Below are 15,000 nucleotides of genomic sequence, written 5' to 3'. Positions count from 1 at the left end.
CATTAGATGGCTTTCATGATGTGGAATTCACTATTAACGGCAGGGCTGAATGAATCTGTCCAATCACTATATTCATGCTATATTCATGGAAGGGAACACAATGGCAATCTATGGATGCCAACAAAACTGCTGTCATGTGCCATAGCTGGCCACTGTAAGAATAGATCTACAGTAGGTGCAATTTCTCCTCTTTTTCTGCATTAAGAAAACAGATAATGGTCTATCATCTCTAGACTAAGGTTTGAAAACTCTTTCAAATACCAATCTTTCGTACAATTTTGATTCAAGATCAAGGTGCCTAAACTTTAAAGAGACCCTATGCAACTTTCTGCAGAAGACGATCGCTCTTTGTTTACATCTGGAAGTCTGAGACGAAGAACCACGCTTGCAATTTATATATTTAAATATAGCCTATACATGTATAAATATACACGCTAAAGCTGTCGGGGAAGCTCTTCAGAAAAAATGCAAGCATAAAACGAGCGAAAACGAACAACGAAACCGAAACCAGAGATGAAATCGCCAATCCTGCATAGTTCCTCTTTAAAGGTCCAATAAAATGCGCACCTTAGAATAACCTTGTCATGAGATTTGAAAGCTTTCCACAAAGGGACGGTCAAAGGTCAAGCTGTACACTTTCGTTTGCTTTGTTACAGTTATCTGCCATTATTCGCTTGATACTTAGAGCCTATAAACCCAGCTGAGATACACACGGCACGTGTCAACTTCGATACTTACCTTTAACTGCCATGTGACACTTTACCTTGATTGACATGTTTGCTACACTGTCTGACAAAGGAACCTCGGGTGTATGTACTTGAATACTTCAATAGCATACCCTGTGTGCCCACACAGTCAGTTTTACACCTGCTTTGCACACCCTCTATTTCTTATCCTATGCTTCTGGGTAGGCTATCTCTAGGCTACTACAATATGACTAGTTTAACACAGTTGAAAATTAAATAGGCCCAATAGCTGAAAGCCCTAATGATCTTTGCTGTGTGGTCTCGTAGGCTATATGTAAAGATGTTTCAATGAAAATACTTGGTCTTACCACCCCCTTGTGGTAAATATGAGAATGTGCATTGTGTGACCCATGCAACTGTAACATTGGGCATCAAAGCCTGCCCTAGTTTGATTAATCTGTATTAAATAGCATTTCTATACATGAGTTTCATCAGGTCCCTCTCCACCAGTGTATTAATCAAGCACCATGCTGTCTGCATTCATATAGGTGCTTGACTTTCACCTGTGGAAAGGGACCTGGTGAAACCCATGAATGCCACCAATGATCATATACTGAAACGTATGAAGCACTGATTTTTTTACAGTATGCATACTAGGCTACATTGATTGTCCATTCTCGGCCTTACTGAGCACCAGCACAATTCCACCATAGCCAAAGTGGGAAAGAAATAGGAATGGTCTAGCCACTCCTTCATCATAACTGGACCACAAGCTTTGCATGGCTCCCTAGCCAGTTAGTTTCAAACAGGCTACTTTTCCGAGTTCAATGTATGTAACTAATTATATTTCAGTAAGTTTCAAGTAGGCCTATAAGCTAGATAAACATGTAGGCTAGCCTATAGCGTACTTATCAGGCTAATAAGTAAGTTTTTATTTTTGCGATTTAGTTATAGTATTTTGTCTGATAGGCTACTCAAAAAGCTAGGCTATAATCCTACGTTTGCCTACTTCAAAATAAGTAGACCAACAGTAGGCCAGGCCTGCACCTCGACCTTCGACCAGGGTTCCGGCCATGGTTCCGGCGCATTACGATCCCAGTGCTCATCTTTACCTTGAGGAGGTTTATCTAGCCTCGGAAGGCCACACATTTGAGAAAGACGGTGGGGATAGATATAGGCTAGGAGATGTATTGATACAAAAAAAAAAAAAAAAAGATAAGGAGGACAAGCTAAAAGCACAGGGGTATAGGTATTACGAATAGAGATGAATAGGGGTTGGTATATTTTATAGGCCTGCCTACCTATGAAAATTGAAGAAGAGTTGGGTCGGAACCAGGTCGGAACGGGTAGGACCCCATTAGGTGTAGCACCGGAAAGTCAACTTATTAGCGGTCTTTGCTTCCCGGAAGCGGCGTTTGAACAGAAAACAAGAAATGGCGACTCTGTCAGTGTGCCAGCCGCAGGTCGGAGGTTTCAGTTTCGAAAACTGTAAGAGGTAAGATCCGCTTATAAATTAATTCCGGACCCGCACGTACGTGTTATAGTATAGTTTTAATTATTTTCAGTTAAATTGTAAGAAAAATGTCTGAATTCCCTGTGATCTCGCTTGTCTGTTGATACTTCACTGTGGCCTGTCTGAATGACTCAGGATAATTTCAAAAAATGAATTCACTGTACTTGTTGTTGTAAATAGATGAACGAATAGCTGAAGGAAAATTATACGTTTTGTTCTTTAGAATATATGTACAAATTACCACCAGTCTGAAGTTATTTTTGACAAATTGCGTATGGCACGCGGTGTTCTAGCTACCGCTATTAGCATCTTAGCTGGGCTACTGTTTAGGTAGCCGACGTTACCTTTTGTGTAGAATATCTTTACTTAACGTTTATGAACTTGCTTAGACATATTGAAATTCAGTAATCGCCACACTATTGAAAAATAAAGCCTCAAATAAAGACAATCCAAAACGTATAGTGTATGTAGTTGTTTCCGTTGTAATGCAAGTAACTTTGACGTTGATTAATTAATTTATTCTCGTAACATCACTGTAAAATTGAATGGAACATTAACGCTTGTATGATGTGTAGTTAGTTTTATACTCTCATTTAACAGATTATTTGCCATTCACCATATGACATTAAATTCACTTTTTCTTAACTCTTGAAATCAGCTTAGTCACTCACTATTAATTTTGTCGGTCATGTTTCAGGAATGCCCTCTTAGAATCTGAGATTACTAAACTAGGATGCAGCATTCCTGCTGCTCGGAAAACTGGAACAACGATCGTTGGCGTTGTGTTTAAGGTGAGTTTGACAGTGTTATTTGATCTCAGATAGATAGACTCTGTTGCAAACAGACGCTTAGTGTATCTAAAAGCTAATGTTAGAGTCTATCAGATTCCCTTTGCCCTGATCTTATTTTAGGAAGAAATTCGTTTCATTGTAATGTCATGTCATTTTTTAGAGGGGAAAAATATAATGAAGGATGCTGTTTTGCTTGTTTGTATTAAGATATGCGTCTTGTGGAACCATTTAATGCACATTCCTTGACTTGGATGCTTTTTTTTTTGGTCTTTTTTTGTAGGATGGCATTGTTTTGGGTGCTGACACACGAGCCACAGAAGGCATGATTGTGGCAGATAAAAACTGCTCCAAGATCCACTACATTTCTCCCAACATCTAGTACGTAATGATCGTTCAGTGCTTGTTGGGACCTTCATTCAGAATCTTTCATCTTTCATTATGTGAAAATGTTAAGTTATGTTATGTTGCAAGAAGCAGTGTGTTTACAGTCGAGTTAATGCTAATGAACATGTGAATGCTTTACGTAATTTAAGCTGCCTCCATTGTATTAGGTTTGAAACTTTTAACTGTGTCTTAACTTTTGTAGATCCAGGACATATTCTATTGTGCCATCAATTGCTTAAAATGCATTGATGCCTGCTTGTTTACCTCACGGTGGCCCACGGGTAGTAGACCTAGATGACTAGATGTTTGCAGCTCTTTGACATGTTGCGTTCCTTTGCCCCTGGTGTGTGTTTAGCTGCTGTGGAGCAGGCACGGCAGCGGACACAGAGATGACCACGCAGATCATCTCCTCCAACCTGGAGCTGCACTCGCTCTCCACCGGCCGCCTGCCCCGCGTCGCCACTGCCAACCGCATGCTCAAACAGATGCTCTTCAGGTAAGGACCTGCCATTTTACATGTCTGGGCAGCGTATGGTATTAAAATGTTGCTGCTCATATCACAGTTATATCCGCTACAGTTAGCAGCAGTTACAGCTCTTTGTTAATCCAAAGGGAGACAGCAGCGATCTCTTAATGTAACAGTTGACAATTATGCAGTGCAGAAAGGTTGTAAACTGATTAGGGTAAAGTTAAATTTAGCATTTTTTTTTTTGCCGGGGAATAGATGATCATAAATCTAAATGAATGATGGATAACACAATTTGATGCCGTAAAACTTGGATCAGTTGGTAGTAGAACTGCTGAATAAAATTAATAAGCTATGGCACTGGTGTGCGTGGTTCTGGCAAAGGATGCCACACAGCCGTAAATCATGCCGACCAACAACAACCAACCCCACTCACTCGTGCAATATTGCTTAAATATTTCCTTTAGTTTAGTAGGGAGAGATGTTTTTCAAAAGCTACCAAGAAGCCATTGGTGAAGGTGTGTCTGGTTTCTCCCTCCTCAGATATCAGGGCTACATCGGGGCAGCTCTAGTCCTAGGTGGGGTGGACTGCATGGGCCCTCACCTGTACTCCATCTACCCCCACGGCTCAACTGACAAGCTTCCCTACGTCACCATGGGTACGTGTTCCAGCACATCACCAGCTTTTTGTCAGCCAAACACTGGCACTAGATGATGAGGAGGTTGTCTTTACAGGGTTCCCTTAGGTCATGGAATATTAATGAAGTCTGTTCCAGACATGGAACGTCATGGATTTTTGTTGTAGCAGTTTAAAAGTTTAAAGAGAAACTATGCAGGATTGGCGATTTCATCTCCGGTTTCGGTTTCGCTTTTCGTTTTCACTCGTTTTATGCTTGCATATTTCTCTGCAGAGCTTCCCCTACAGCTTTAGCGTGTATATTTATACATATATAGGCTGTATATATAAATAATTTGCGAGTGTTGTTCTTCTTGTTCCTTACGCGTCTCAGACTTCCAGATGTAAACAAGGAGCGATCGCCTCCTGCACAAACTGCAAGGTTGCAATAGCGGATAGGGACACTGGGGGCGGGAGGAAATATGACTGTTTTCGATAAAACTGGTCAGTCAAGTAAAACGATTTCTAAGCGATTTTATGGCTAGGAAAAAGTTGCATAGGGTCTCTTTTAAATACACAAATACAAATGGATTGGAACTGACATTTGACTGGAAACTGCACTCACTGATGCACCAACTTGTCCTTATCATACACTCTTCCTCGATTGTTTCCTTTGTTGGGAATCACTTTGGTTAAAAGGTGTCAGCATTATGTAATGTTACATGATATTTCCACGCAGCATTGGTGTTTATCAGGTTATTACTCATTTCCGTTACTGCACGCTTGAATAGCTGTGGTTGGCCGACTATGTTTTTTTTTACTTCCTATTTCATTTTCTGCTCTAAAAAAGTAAAAGATTCTAGAACAGTAGGCGGCTGTTCTGAATTGTTTGGTCGGTGAAGTAATTTCAATGTCCCATTTATTATGTAGCCTAGCAGGTCTTTTTTTGTTTTGTTTTTTGGTCAGAGGAAAAAGTCATGGAAATGCATAAGACCATGTAGTCTACAGCCACTATAATACAGCACAATTGAGGAATTTTGATAATTGTCTGTGAGCTTCTATAAAGCCTGTTAGCTCTCGTCATAATGAAATTTTGTTGTAGTTGAAATTAACCTTGATCCCAAGTCTCAAACTATGCCGTGTTGAGTCCTTGAGGAAATTGGGGCTCTTCGGAAGGTCCTTGAATCTGTGTGAGATCATGTGGGAACGCTGGATTCTACCCCGCACACGACAGGTGTGTTGTGAAGAGAAATTGAGTGTGTGTGTGTGTACCGTCATTTCCCGACTATTCGCCACGGCTTATACATTGTTTTAGCAAAATTTCTTCAGCAACGAGGTCAATACAAGGGAGCAGTTAATATGGTTTTGTTTATTTTAACTTGCATAGAACACTGTACTGCGGCTTATACACAATGCGGCTTATATGCGGGAAATTACTGTGTGTGTATACAAACATATATCACACAAACAGTTGGGAGCAAAATGAATTGTACCCCTGGCAAATATTGATGTAGTGTTTATTTTCTCTTGACTAATAGGCTTTTTACTGACTGAAGATGACACTGCTACATGGCAAAAGGTTGTAAGACAATGTGGTAGGAACATGACTTTAAAAAATAAGTGTTCATGTTTGCTTTCTTTTTTTAACATTTTTGTGAAAAATGGCTTGTACAAAAATTCCCACCCTGTTTAAATAATCAGTGGAAACATCTTTATGTTATATAACTTTATAACTAACATAACATCTTTGTTATATAACAAATCTTATAATACCTAACAAGCATCCGCAATGATTCTTGAGCGTACCTTTTTAGCAGCAATTCAGGTTTTGAGACGGGAACAATTCTTCCCCATCGTTCTGGCCTTGTGCTCTTTTTTGAAAAAAAAAAAAAAAAAGATTGAGGTCTGTACTCTGGCAGGGCAACACTAAAATGTTGATAAAGGGTTTGAATATTTTTGGACAAGCCATTTTGCAGAAAACTCTACCACATTGTATTACAATCATTTTCCAAGTGGAATTTTCAGAATTCTTTCAGTCAGAAAAAGCATATTTGTCTAGTGAAAATCCACATTACATCAATATTTGCCAAGGGTATGAATAATTTTCTTCCTGTGTGTATGTACATTCTTCTTAATCCTTGAAGATGGTGTGATCAGCCCATCGTTCTCCACTAGAGGTCACTGTTGCTTCACATATAAAGATGGAATGTGAGTTACTCAAGGGTGAGATGAGTCTGCTAGCCATTGTGTGTTTCTTAGAATTCTTTACTACTTGGCAAAGTCCCATTACAGCAGATGCTCAGAAGATGCTTTTCTATGTAGATGGCAAGATGTTTGTGTGGGAGAGGTCACACATGTACTTGACAAATACTGGTATGTTTCTCTGAAATAACATCATGGAAATCTGTTGCTCGCAGCTGGCATATTGCTGACAGCCAGCTCAGAAAGGTCCCTGTGACTCCTGTTCCTCGCTCTCACTCGCATCCCACAATCCTTTGAGGCGTGTCTGCCCATTAACCTTTGGAATCCACACACCTGGTGATAGTTTTCTAGCACTTTCTGATGAGCCAGCAAACACTACTCCTCTGTACAGCCACACACACCTGTCAGAAAGCCTGTCTGTTTGCTTCATCCAAACGGTCAGTTTTTAAAATGGTGTGAATTCAGAACTGAAGCCCACTGCCTGAAGACCAGTGATGTCAGGCGTAACATCTTGGATGAAAACGGCCAGGGAGGAAAGACCTATCCGCACGCTGCTTTTTTGCCATGCCTTGTAAGATGTCCCTGCAGACCAGTCGTATGGGTTCTGCTGACACTATGCATGGCAATGGCAGGAACATGCTGTAAAAACTATATGTGGGCGTAATAAAAAACAGTCTTATCACCAAAGGAAACCGATCAATATTTCAGCTGGAGTCACCAGTATGGTTCAACAGCTTGTGACCTGACTGAGTTCTCTTTGAACACAGCCCCAGAAAAGTGTTTCTTCATACATCTTAGGATGCCTTTGTGAAGATTTTTACTAGGTCGGGAAGTGGTCAATACCTATAATGTCGGCCTCTGTTTTTGACTCCCGTATTCCTGGTGTGTGTGTGTGTGTGTGTGTGTGTGTGTGTGTGTGTGTGTGTGTGTGTGTGTGTGTGTGTGTGTGTGTGTGTGTGTGTGTGTGTGTGTGTGTGTGTGTGTGTGTGTGTGTGTGTGTGTGTGTGTGTGTGTGTGTGTGTGTGTGTGTGTGTGTGTGTGTGTGTGTGTGTGTGTGTGTGTGTGGGGGTGGGGGGTTGGACTCAAAGTGGGGCAGTAGTGTTTTTGGGCTGACTCCCCATGTTCATAGAGTCGTGGTGTGTCTCCTCTTGTGTATGCTGTTTCTAGTCCCCGACCAGGCAGAGGTTGGGATGGCTTTGGGTTCTCCTCCAGTCTACCTCAGCAGTGCATGAATAATACAGGACTAAGCCGCTGCTGCTTTCTTTTTTTTAATCTAGTTGCTGATGAAGAAAGGAATAAGGCTGAGGGCACACACACACACACACACACACACACACACACACACACACTTCCTGTCTCTCCGAGGAGATCTGGTATGCTTACTCAGGTGTGAAATCGTCACATAAAAGCTCTTATGCTGACAGAGGACAAATGAGGCTTTTTTTTATTATTATTGTTGTTTCCTCAGTTGTACCTTTCCAGCAAGCGATGCAGGATTACCTGCTTGTGCAGAATGTCCAGGAAAGCGAAAGTGATGCTCCGGCGATAAGTCCCCCCCCCCCCCCCCCCCCCCCCTTCCCCTTCTGCTGCACTCTTCCTTTCCTCTCACCCTCTTCCTCCATATCTCCTATCTTCTATCCTCTCATCTTTCAACCTATTCTTCCATATCTGCCATTTTCTATCTCCTCCTCTTTCACCCTCTTCCTCCATATCTCCCATCTTCTATCCTCTCCTCTTTCAACCTCAGTTCCCCCATCATCAAATGCTCCCTCTCAGACCCGTTGCCTTGCTTTAGTTCTGCCATGTTCCCTCTCAGACCCGTTGCCTTGCTTTAGTTCTGCCACCTTCCCTCTCAGACCCGTTGCCTTGCTTTAGTTCTGCCATGGCTTCAAGACTAGTGTTCTTTCATTTCCTCCTCAATGCTCATTTGCTTTCTGGGTCATTTTCAAAGAGCTATATCATTTGATATAACTTCCAATTTTGCTTCCATTTTGTCTCCTTTTCTCTTGCATGCCCATTTGGTCTGCCTCTTCCCCCTCTCTCCTGTGTACCCAGAGCCGCTGGCTTTAAATCTCTTCACCTGATTTTTAAAAAAAAACGTTTGATATAGTCAACTGTTGGACACATTGCTGTTGTGTGGCCCATGTAATCAAAGCGAGGCTCCACGCACTTGGCCCCTCGTGTGTGTGTGTGTGTGTGTGTTTACCTTGTGGCGTTTTTGCTCAGATACCAGCTGTTGCTCCATTTTGTCAGTATCACGTTGCATGGATGATCTACTGCGCTAACGGCAATAAGGTGCACTGCAGTCTGAAGCCTTTGGGATTCAAATGTGACATTCTTCACTGAAGTTCAGACTTCTGACTACTGTGGTCAAGTTCAGTTCCTCTGAAGGCTTCTTGTTTTTTTGTTCTTTTCCCATTCTTTGTTATGTTATGGGAGTCCCCTGGATCTTCTCGTTCTTCGTTATGTTATGGGAGTCCCCTGGATCTTCTTGGGTTCCAGTTAGTCTGCTCCCTCTGTTTTTGAAAGGAATCCTAATATGCCCATATTTAGTGCCTCTGCGCTTTCCTTCAGAAGTGCAGGCGAGATGGCAGCCCTGAATATTTATGCCGACACTCTCAAAGAAGACTTGCAGAGCCGCGTGCCCCAGTTTGACATATTTAAACGACTTTTGGAGAGTGAGAGGATTCGCAGCATGCTCTACACGGGGCCCCAGCACTGCTTACTAACAGATGCTTCTGCTGAGCCATATGCCCCGATTGACTAGCAGCAACGTTTATCAGCAGCAGTTTGCACTATAGGCAACAGGGGGCGATGTTGTCCCCCCTTTTAGCAGCCCAGGTTGCTGCTATTGGGCTGGAGATGTGTACCAGAGCCGCCCCCACAAATCATCACAAAACGATCCCTTCCCCTTCCCCACTCCCCACCAGCCAACTGTCCCACTGGACCAGGCCATAAAGCGGGCTAGAGCCACCACCAAACCTCCCTGCAACACACACCACAATTGTAATGGATGGAGTCAGTTTAGAAGTGGGGGGGGGGGGGGGGATACAGGGGGGGTTGAGAGACCCAGACCCGACACGGCGAGTGAAAGTGCAGCTCTTAATTGGGCTGAAAAATTGAGGTTAATATCGCCTCCTCCAGTCCCTCTCTTGGCTTCATGTACTCCCACCCACCCTCTCCCTCTCCCTCCCTTTCTCCCTCTCTCTCTTTCTCCCTCCCTCCCTCCCTCTCTCCCCCTCCTTCTGAGAGTCCCTCTCTGGCCTCCTGCTCTTTTGTTTCAAATCAGCAGCATTTCATGTGACCAGAACCCCCCTTTCCATTTCTATCTCTGTCTTTCTCTCCCTCTCTGCGTCTCTTTCTCTCACTCTCTCTCCCTCTCCCTCTCCCTCTCCCTGTGCTTCACTCAGAGTCTGGGTGTTGAGGCTCTTGATGTAGTTGAGGCTGTTGATGAAGTGAGTGGATTTACCCCCTGTGCTGCAGTGCTCTAAAGGCCTGAGATGTGATGGATGTCATAGCTTTTCTAAAGTGTATTAGGGATGCCCTTGTTAACCCAATGCACAGATAATTGTTCCTAAAAACAAGACCCACAACTCCTGTAAAACTGAAACCTGAAAAATGCCCTAAATCCTAGATGACGCTTGCTAAATCAGGAAAGCTAGTTGGTGTGAAGGTCTTTGCCTCACCTGCTGTCTTATTGGTCCTTCTGTCTGCCTCACTGTTGTCTCTTTTATCTGCAGGCTCTGGCTCTCTGGCTGCGATGGCTGTCTTTGAGGACCGCTACGTGCCCGACATGGAGGTGAGTGCTGTCTGCTATGCCATGTCCCACCCAAGTGCACACACACATCCTACATTTGGAGGATTACCATATCCCTGTTAAGTTTGAGCACCTAAGATTTGCTTGGCTTGACGTGAGAACACGTTTGCTTGGCTTGACGTGTGTCTGGCTAGAATCCCATTGTCTATAAATGCAGCCATACTTCTCACCGAATTATTTATTTTACATGAGATCAGACCTATTGACGATGTGTCTTCGGTTGTAAGCTCTAGTACGGACTAGTCATAGTCAGGTCACAACATTTGGACAGGATAATTTTGCCTACATGACCGAGTTCAAACAAGCAAACCTTTTTTTTGACTGGTAAGTGAGTCCCTTTAAAGCCGCTAGCCATTTTTGTGTGTGTGTGTATGCTGCCTGAGCTGCCACCAGGAACTATAACAGCAACTGGTAGGAGTTGATCCAAACACTTACACCAACTGCACTGTCATTTTGATTGCCGCTCACTGCTTTCATTTTGGTCTGGAGATGTAAGGTTATGTGCTCTGCAGGTTCTGGGCTTTTCTGGATATTTCCCTTTAAAATTGGCTCATTGGTTTCCCTTAAACAAATGAGAGGACCACTGCATGTCTTGCAGTCTTTGTCTTGCAGACTCTCTCACACACACACACACACACACACACACACACACACACACACACACACACACACCACAACCAAAATGCTCTCTCTCACTTTCACCTTTTGTCCGATGTAATCACACCGGTGCATTCACACACAAGCGTACCCTCCAGTCCTACATCACATCCACGCCGCTGTATCCTCATCACTCGCAGACCCTCAGAAAGGGCACACACATGAAGAAAGAGGGAGCAGGTCTCTCTCTCTCTCTCTTACCCCTCTTTTCCTCTCCCCTGCTTTCCCATAGCTTTATTGCCATCAAAGGCTTTGAGGGAAATGGAAGCAAAAAATATGCCAAGGTCGTTTTTGTGAAGCACCCATATGCAGATGTGTCTGTGTATATGAGTGTGTGTGTGTGTGTGTCTGTGTGTGTGTAAGTGAGAGTGAGTGTGTGTGTGTGCACGCATGGGGGTTTTTAAAGCGCTGGCTGCTGTATGATTTATTGAAGCTGCGCCATAGTGTGTGAAAACATGAATAATGGATCTGCGGAGTGGGGGCATTCATCCCCCCCTCTCGCGCTAATTGTCAGGGAAACTCGTAGTAGTGTGCATGTGTGCGTGCGCGCGTGTGTCTCTCTGCTTGTGACACACACACACACACACACACACACACACACACACACACACACACACACACACACACACACACACGAGAGCGCAAAGATCATAGGGGCGGGATTCAAAGGGCTATCTGTCCTGCAGCCACTGCCATAGACTTGCAGATGAGGCACCTAATTAACAGCAGGCTAATGAAGACGGGCCATGGAGGAAGAGGGGTGGAGGAGGAAACGTGCTGAAGAAGGAAAAGAAGGTAGTGGAACAGAGGATGGAGGGTTGGGGAGGGGGGGACAGAGGTTCCCCTGTCTCAGCGAGATCACGCCTGCCATTGAAGTGGATTTGCCGAGCTCATCAATCCCCACTTTTTTTTTCGGAAAGGGGGAACGCAGGAATAATTAGCATTCATTTGAAGAGGACTGGGTTTGGGGGGGTGGCTGTTTGTGTGTGTGTGTGTGTGTGTGTGTGTGTGTGTGTGTGTGTGTAGTGATGCTGTCGCTGTTGGCACGCAAGCAATGTCCCAGGAGAGCCCTGTCACAACATCCATAAAAAGCTGACTGTTAATAATCGGGGACTTGGAAGATTTAATGTCGTCGGAAGATTTGCATGCCATATATATACACAAGCACCAATAGTCAAGGGACAGATGTGGCCATCACATCGGCGTGTTTATCTTTTAAAAGCGTCCCTCGTGAGACGCTATAGTCCACATTACAGTAGGGCAGATGGGTAGTCCAGCCAGGGCCTGGGGCCTTCACCCTCTCAAGCGTGTCCAAGTCCAGTCCAGTTTGTCTAAAGGCCTCTCCTTCATCAGCCTGGACTGTGGATGGTGCTCCATGTTGGTGCTCAGCAAAGGTGCCTCATTATGCAGGTGTTTGCCTTTGTTAGGTCATTGGAATGCACCTCAGAGCGGTGCACCGTGAAATGTGGGAACTGGCTCAGGTAACGTCTGTATCCTCTGATCAAAGGGTTCCAGGGTGTTGGAGATCATTGTTTACTCTTGATATGATCTGGATAAGTCTGTAGCGTCCGTTCATTGCATAACCCTAAAGGTCAACAACAAAGTGATTGAGCTGGGCTTCCTCTAACGCCGACATCCAACCATTCCCTGGTGTTGATTACTCGCTCGGTTACCGAAGGCATCCGTTGGAAGCAGGTGGCTGGGGAAGCTTCGTTCAACATCGAAGATGTTTCTACGTGTTTGACATCACTCCCCAGTTAATTCTGAACAACTTCTGCTGAGTTGAACCATACGTCTTGGCATTTATTTATTAGCTTTTTGTCTTGCTGAGGTGTTGCACAGATTTGCCACCACCAAATGTGGACAAACCCCAGAGCAAATCTGTAAAATGTTTAAGGTACAATTGACTAATGCGCTGTGCTCACATCTCCGGCTGTGAATATGCGATTGTGATGTTGGCGCCGCATTCAGATAGCGTGCTTTGCGATTTGAACAGAAGACAGTTCCCTAATGAATGCTTCATTATTTAGTGATAACTGTTCCCGCTCAAGACACATTGTACACATTAATGATGAGGCGCTCCAACAAGATGTCAGAGAGCTTTTGATGAGCCGCGCTAACAATGAGAGCTGGGAAAAGCCTAATTCACTATTAGGGTGTGTTATTCCGTAATGTCGTATGAATGCATAAGCAGCGAGATGGAGTTTCTTTTTTTTGATCATTAGCAGGGCTGTGATTTTAATTGTAGTGCAAAAAACATGATCACAGCTGTGCTGATATCCAGTGGAACAGCACCACTCCAGGGATGATGTCGCTTTCATACAGCAGCGCTCTAAGCATGGTGGTAGTAAAACCATATGCATAGTGTCTCTTACCTAGCTTTATAATGACATTTATAGTTCAGGTGACCAGAGTGTTAAAATGTGTGTCCATGGAGCTTGTCGCACGTATAAAAAAAACGGCGCATATTTTGTTGCGTGTTCTGATTGGATATCAACTCGAAGTTCTACTTGAGTTTTGAGTTCTTTTGTGTGTTGCTGCGGTCTTGTTTGGTGGTGAGCTGTAACATTAATGTCTAAGATGTTCTAGAAAGACTTGTCTTGGTTTCTATTAGTCCCGGGTGCTGGACTATGGAAGTCTACAGCTGTGTGACATCTGTCGGCAACAATTTGTGATTATCGAGCGACGCCTGAACTATAAATTGACCGCATGGCTGACTGATATAAGCAACAAAACGCTACAGCGAACCGCGTTGAGCGACTATCAACACTCAACATTATATTGACAGAGTCAAAGGACGATGCTGACTGTACATCCATGGTTGTCCTTGAGAGGCCAGATACATATGTAAATGCAGTCATGCATTTAGGAATCAATTTGTGAAAAGAATAGTAAAACACATATTTTTGTGTAAACCAAGACACAGGCACACATGGAGACACACACACACATGGAGACACACACACACACACGCACACACACACAGGCCTTCCCTGAAAAGCAGCTGTGATCTGTAGCCCAGGCAGGCTGCGCCCCCTCTCTCGGTGAGCGGTGCTGTCGCTGGGGTGTGTGGGTGTGGGCTGGGTGAGCGGTGCTGTCGCTGGGGTGTGTGGGTGTGGGCTGGGTGAGCGGTGCTGTCGTGTCGCTGGGGTGTGTGGGTGTGGGCTGGGTGAGCGGTGCTGTCGCTGGGGTGTGTGGGTGTGGGCTGGGTGAGAGGTTGGGCGGCCGGGGACGTCCAGGACGGCTCCTCTTATTCTATCAGTCTGGCGCCGGAGCTCCCACAAGCCCCCCTGAGCAGCGCCGCGTCCGCTCCTCACCACGCCGCGTCCCGTCCCCCTGGAGCAGCAGCCGCCCAGAAGATGGATGAGGACAGCCTGCACTGCCACTCCAGCCCTCTGATTTATGAGCCGCAGCTCTGCTGCACCGAGACACCGAGATGCACACACGTGTGTGTGTGTGTGTGTGTGTGTGTGTGTGTGTGTGTGTGTGTGTGTGTGTGTGTGTGTGTGTGTGTGTGTGTGTGTGTGTGTGTGTGTGTGTGAGGGAGAGATGTGGTGTGTGAATGTGAAAAAGAGAAATGTACACGAGTGTTTGGTGTTAGAGGGTTCTCTCTGTGTGTGTGTGTGTGTGCGCGTGAGAGAGGGCAGGGATGTCTGTGGCTACATCTGATGAGAGCGGAGTGTGTATGAGAGAGAGAGAGGGAAAAAAAGAAGAGTGTGTGTGTGTGTGTGTGTGTGTGTGTGTGTGTGTGTGTGTGTGTGTGTGTGTGTGTGTGTGTGTGTGTGTGTGTGTGTGTGTGTGTGTGTGTGTGTGTGTGTGTGTGTGTGTGTGTGTGTGTGTGTGTGTGTGTGTTGTGTGTAGTTCCACT

General features: G+C 44.6%; 1 protein-coding gene across 2 annotated transcripts in view; it reads left to right on the top strand.

Annotated features, from left to right (window-relative positions):
- The first annotated feature begins 2,023 nt into the window (after positions 1 to 2,023).
- psmb7 (proteasome 20S subunit beta 7) overlaps positions 2,024 to 15,000 on the top strand; it is a 19,698-nt gene continuing 6,721 nt past the window's right edge. Inside the window, exons 1-6 of one of the 2 annotated variants that reach the window (XM_062554723.1) lie at positions 2,024 to 2,181; positions 2,897 to 2,990; positions 3,271 to 3,368; positions 3,730 to 3,870; positions 4,384 to 4,499; positions 10,399 to 10,457. In XM_062554723.1, the coding sequence (XP_062410707.1) occupies positions 2,120 to 2,181; positions 2,897 to 2,990; positions 3,271 to 3,368; positions 3,730 to 3,870; positions 4,384 to 4,499; positions 10,399 to 10,457 (570 nt within the window). In that variant the 5' untranslated portion in view covers positions 2,024 to 2,119. The remainder of the gene's footprint in view (positions 2,182 to 2,896; positions 2,991 to 3,270; positions 3,369 to 3,729; positions 3,871 to 4,383; positions 4,500 to 10,398; positions 10,458 to 15,000) is intronic. The other variant, XM_062554724.1, reaches the window with a different exon arrangement.

The sequence above is a fragment of the Sardina pilchardus genome, chromosome 14 (genome assembly GCF_963854185.1).
Source record: "Sardina pilchardus chromosome 14, fSarPil1.1, whole genome shotgun sequence".
NCBI lineage: Eukaryota > Metazoa > Chordata > Actinopteri > Clupeiformes > Clupeidae > Sardina > Sardina pilchardus.
The sequence above is the reverse complement of the archived record's forward strand: the minus strand, read 5'-3'. Positions and strand labels throughout refer to the sequence as shown.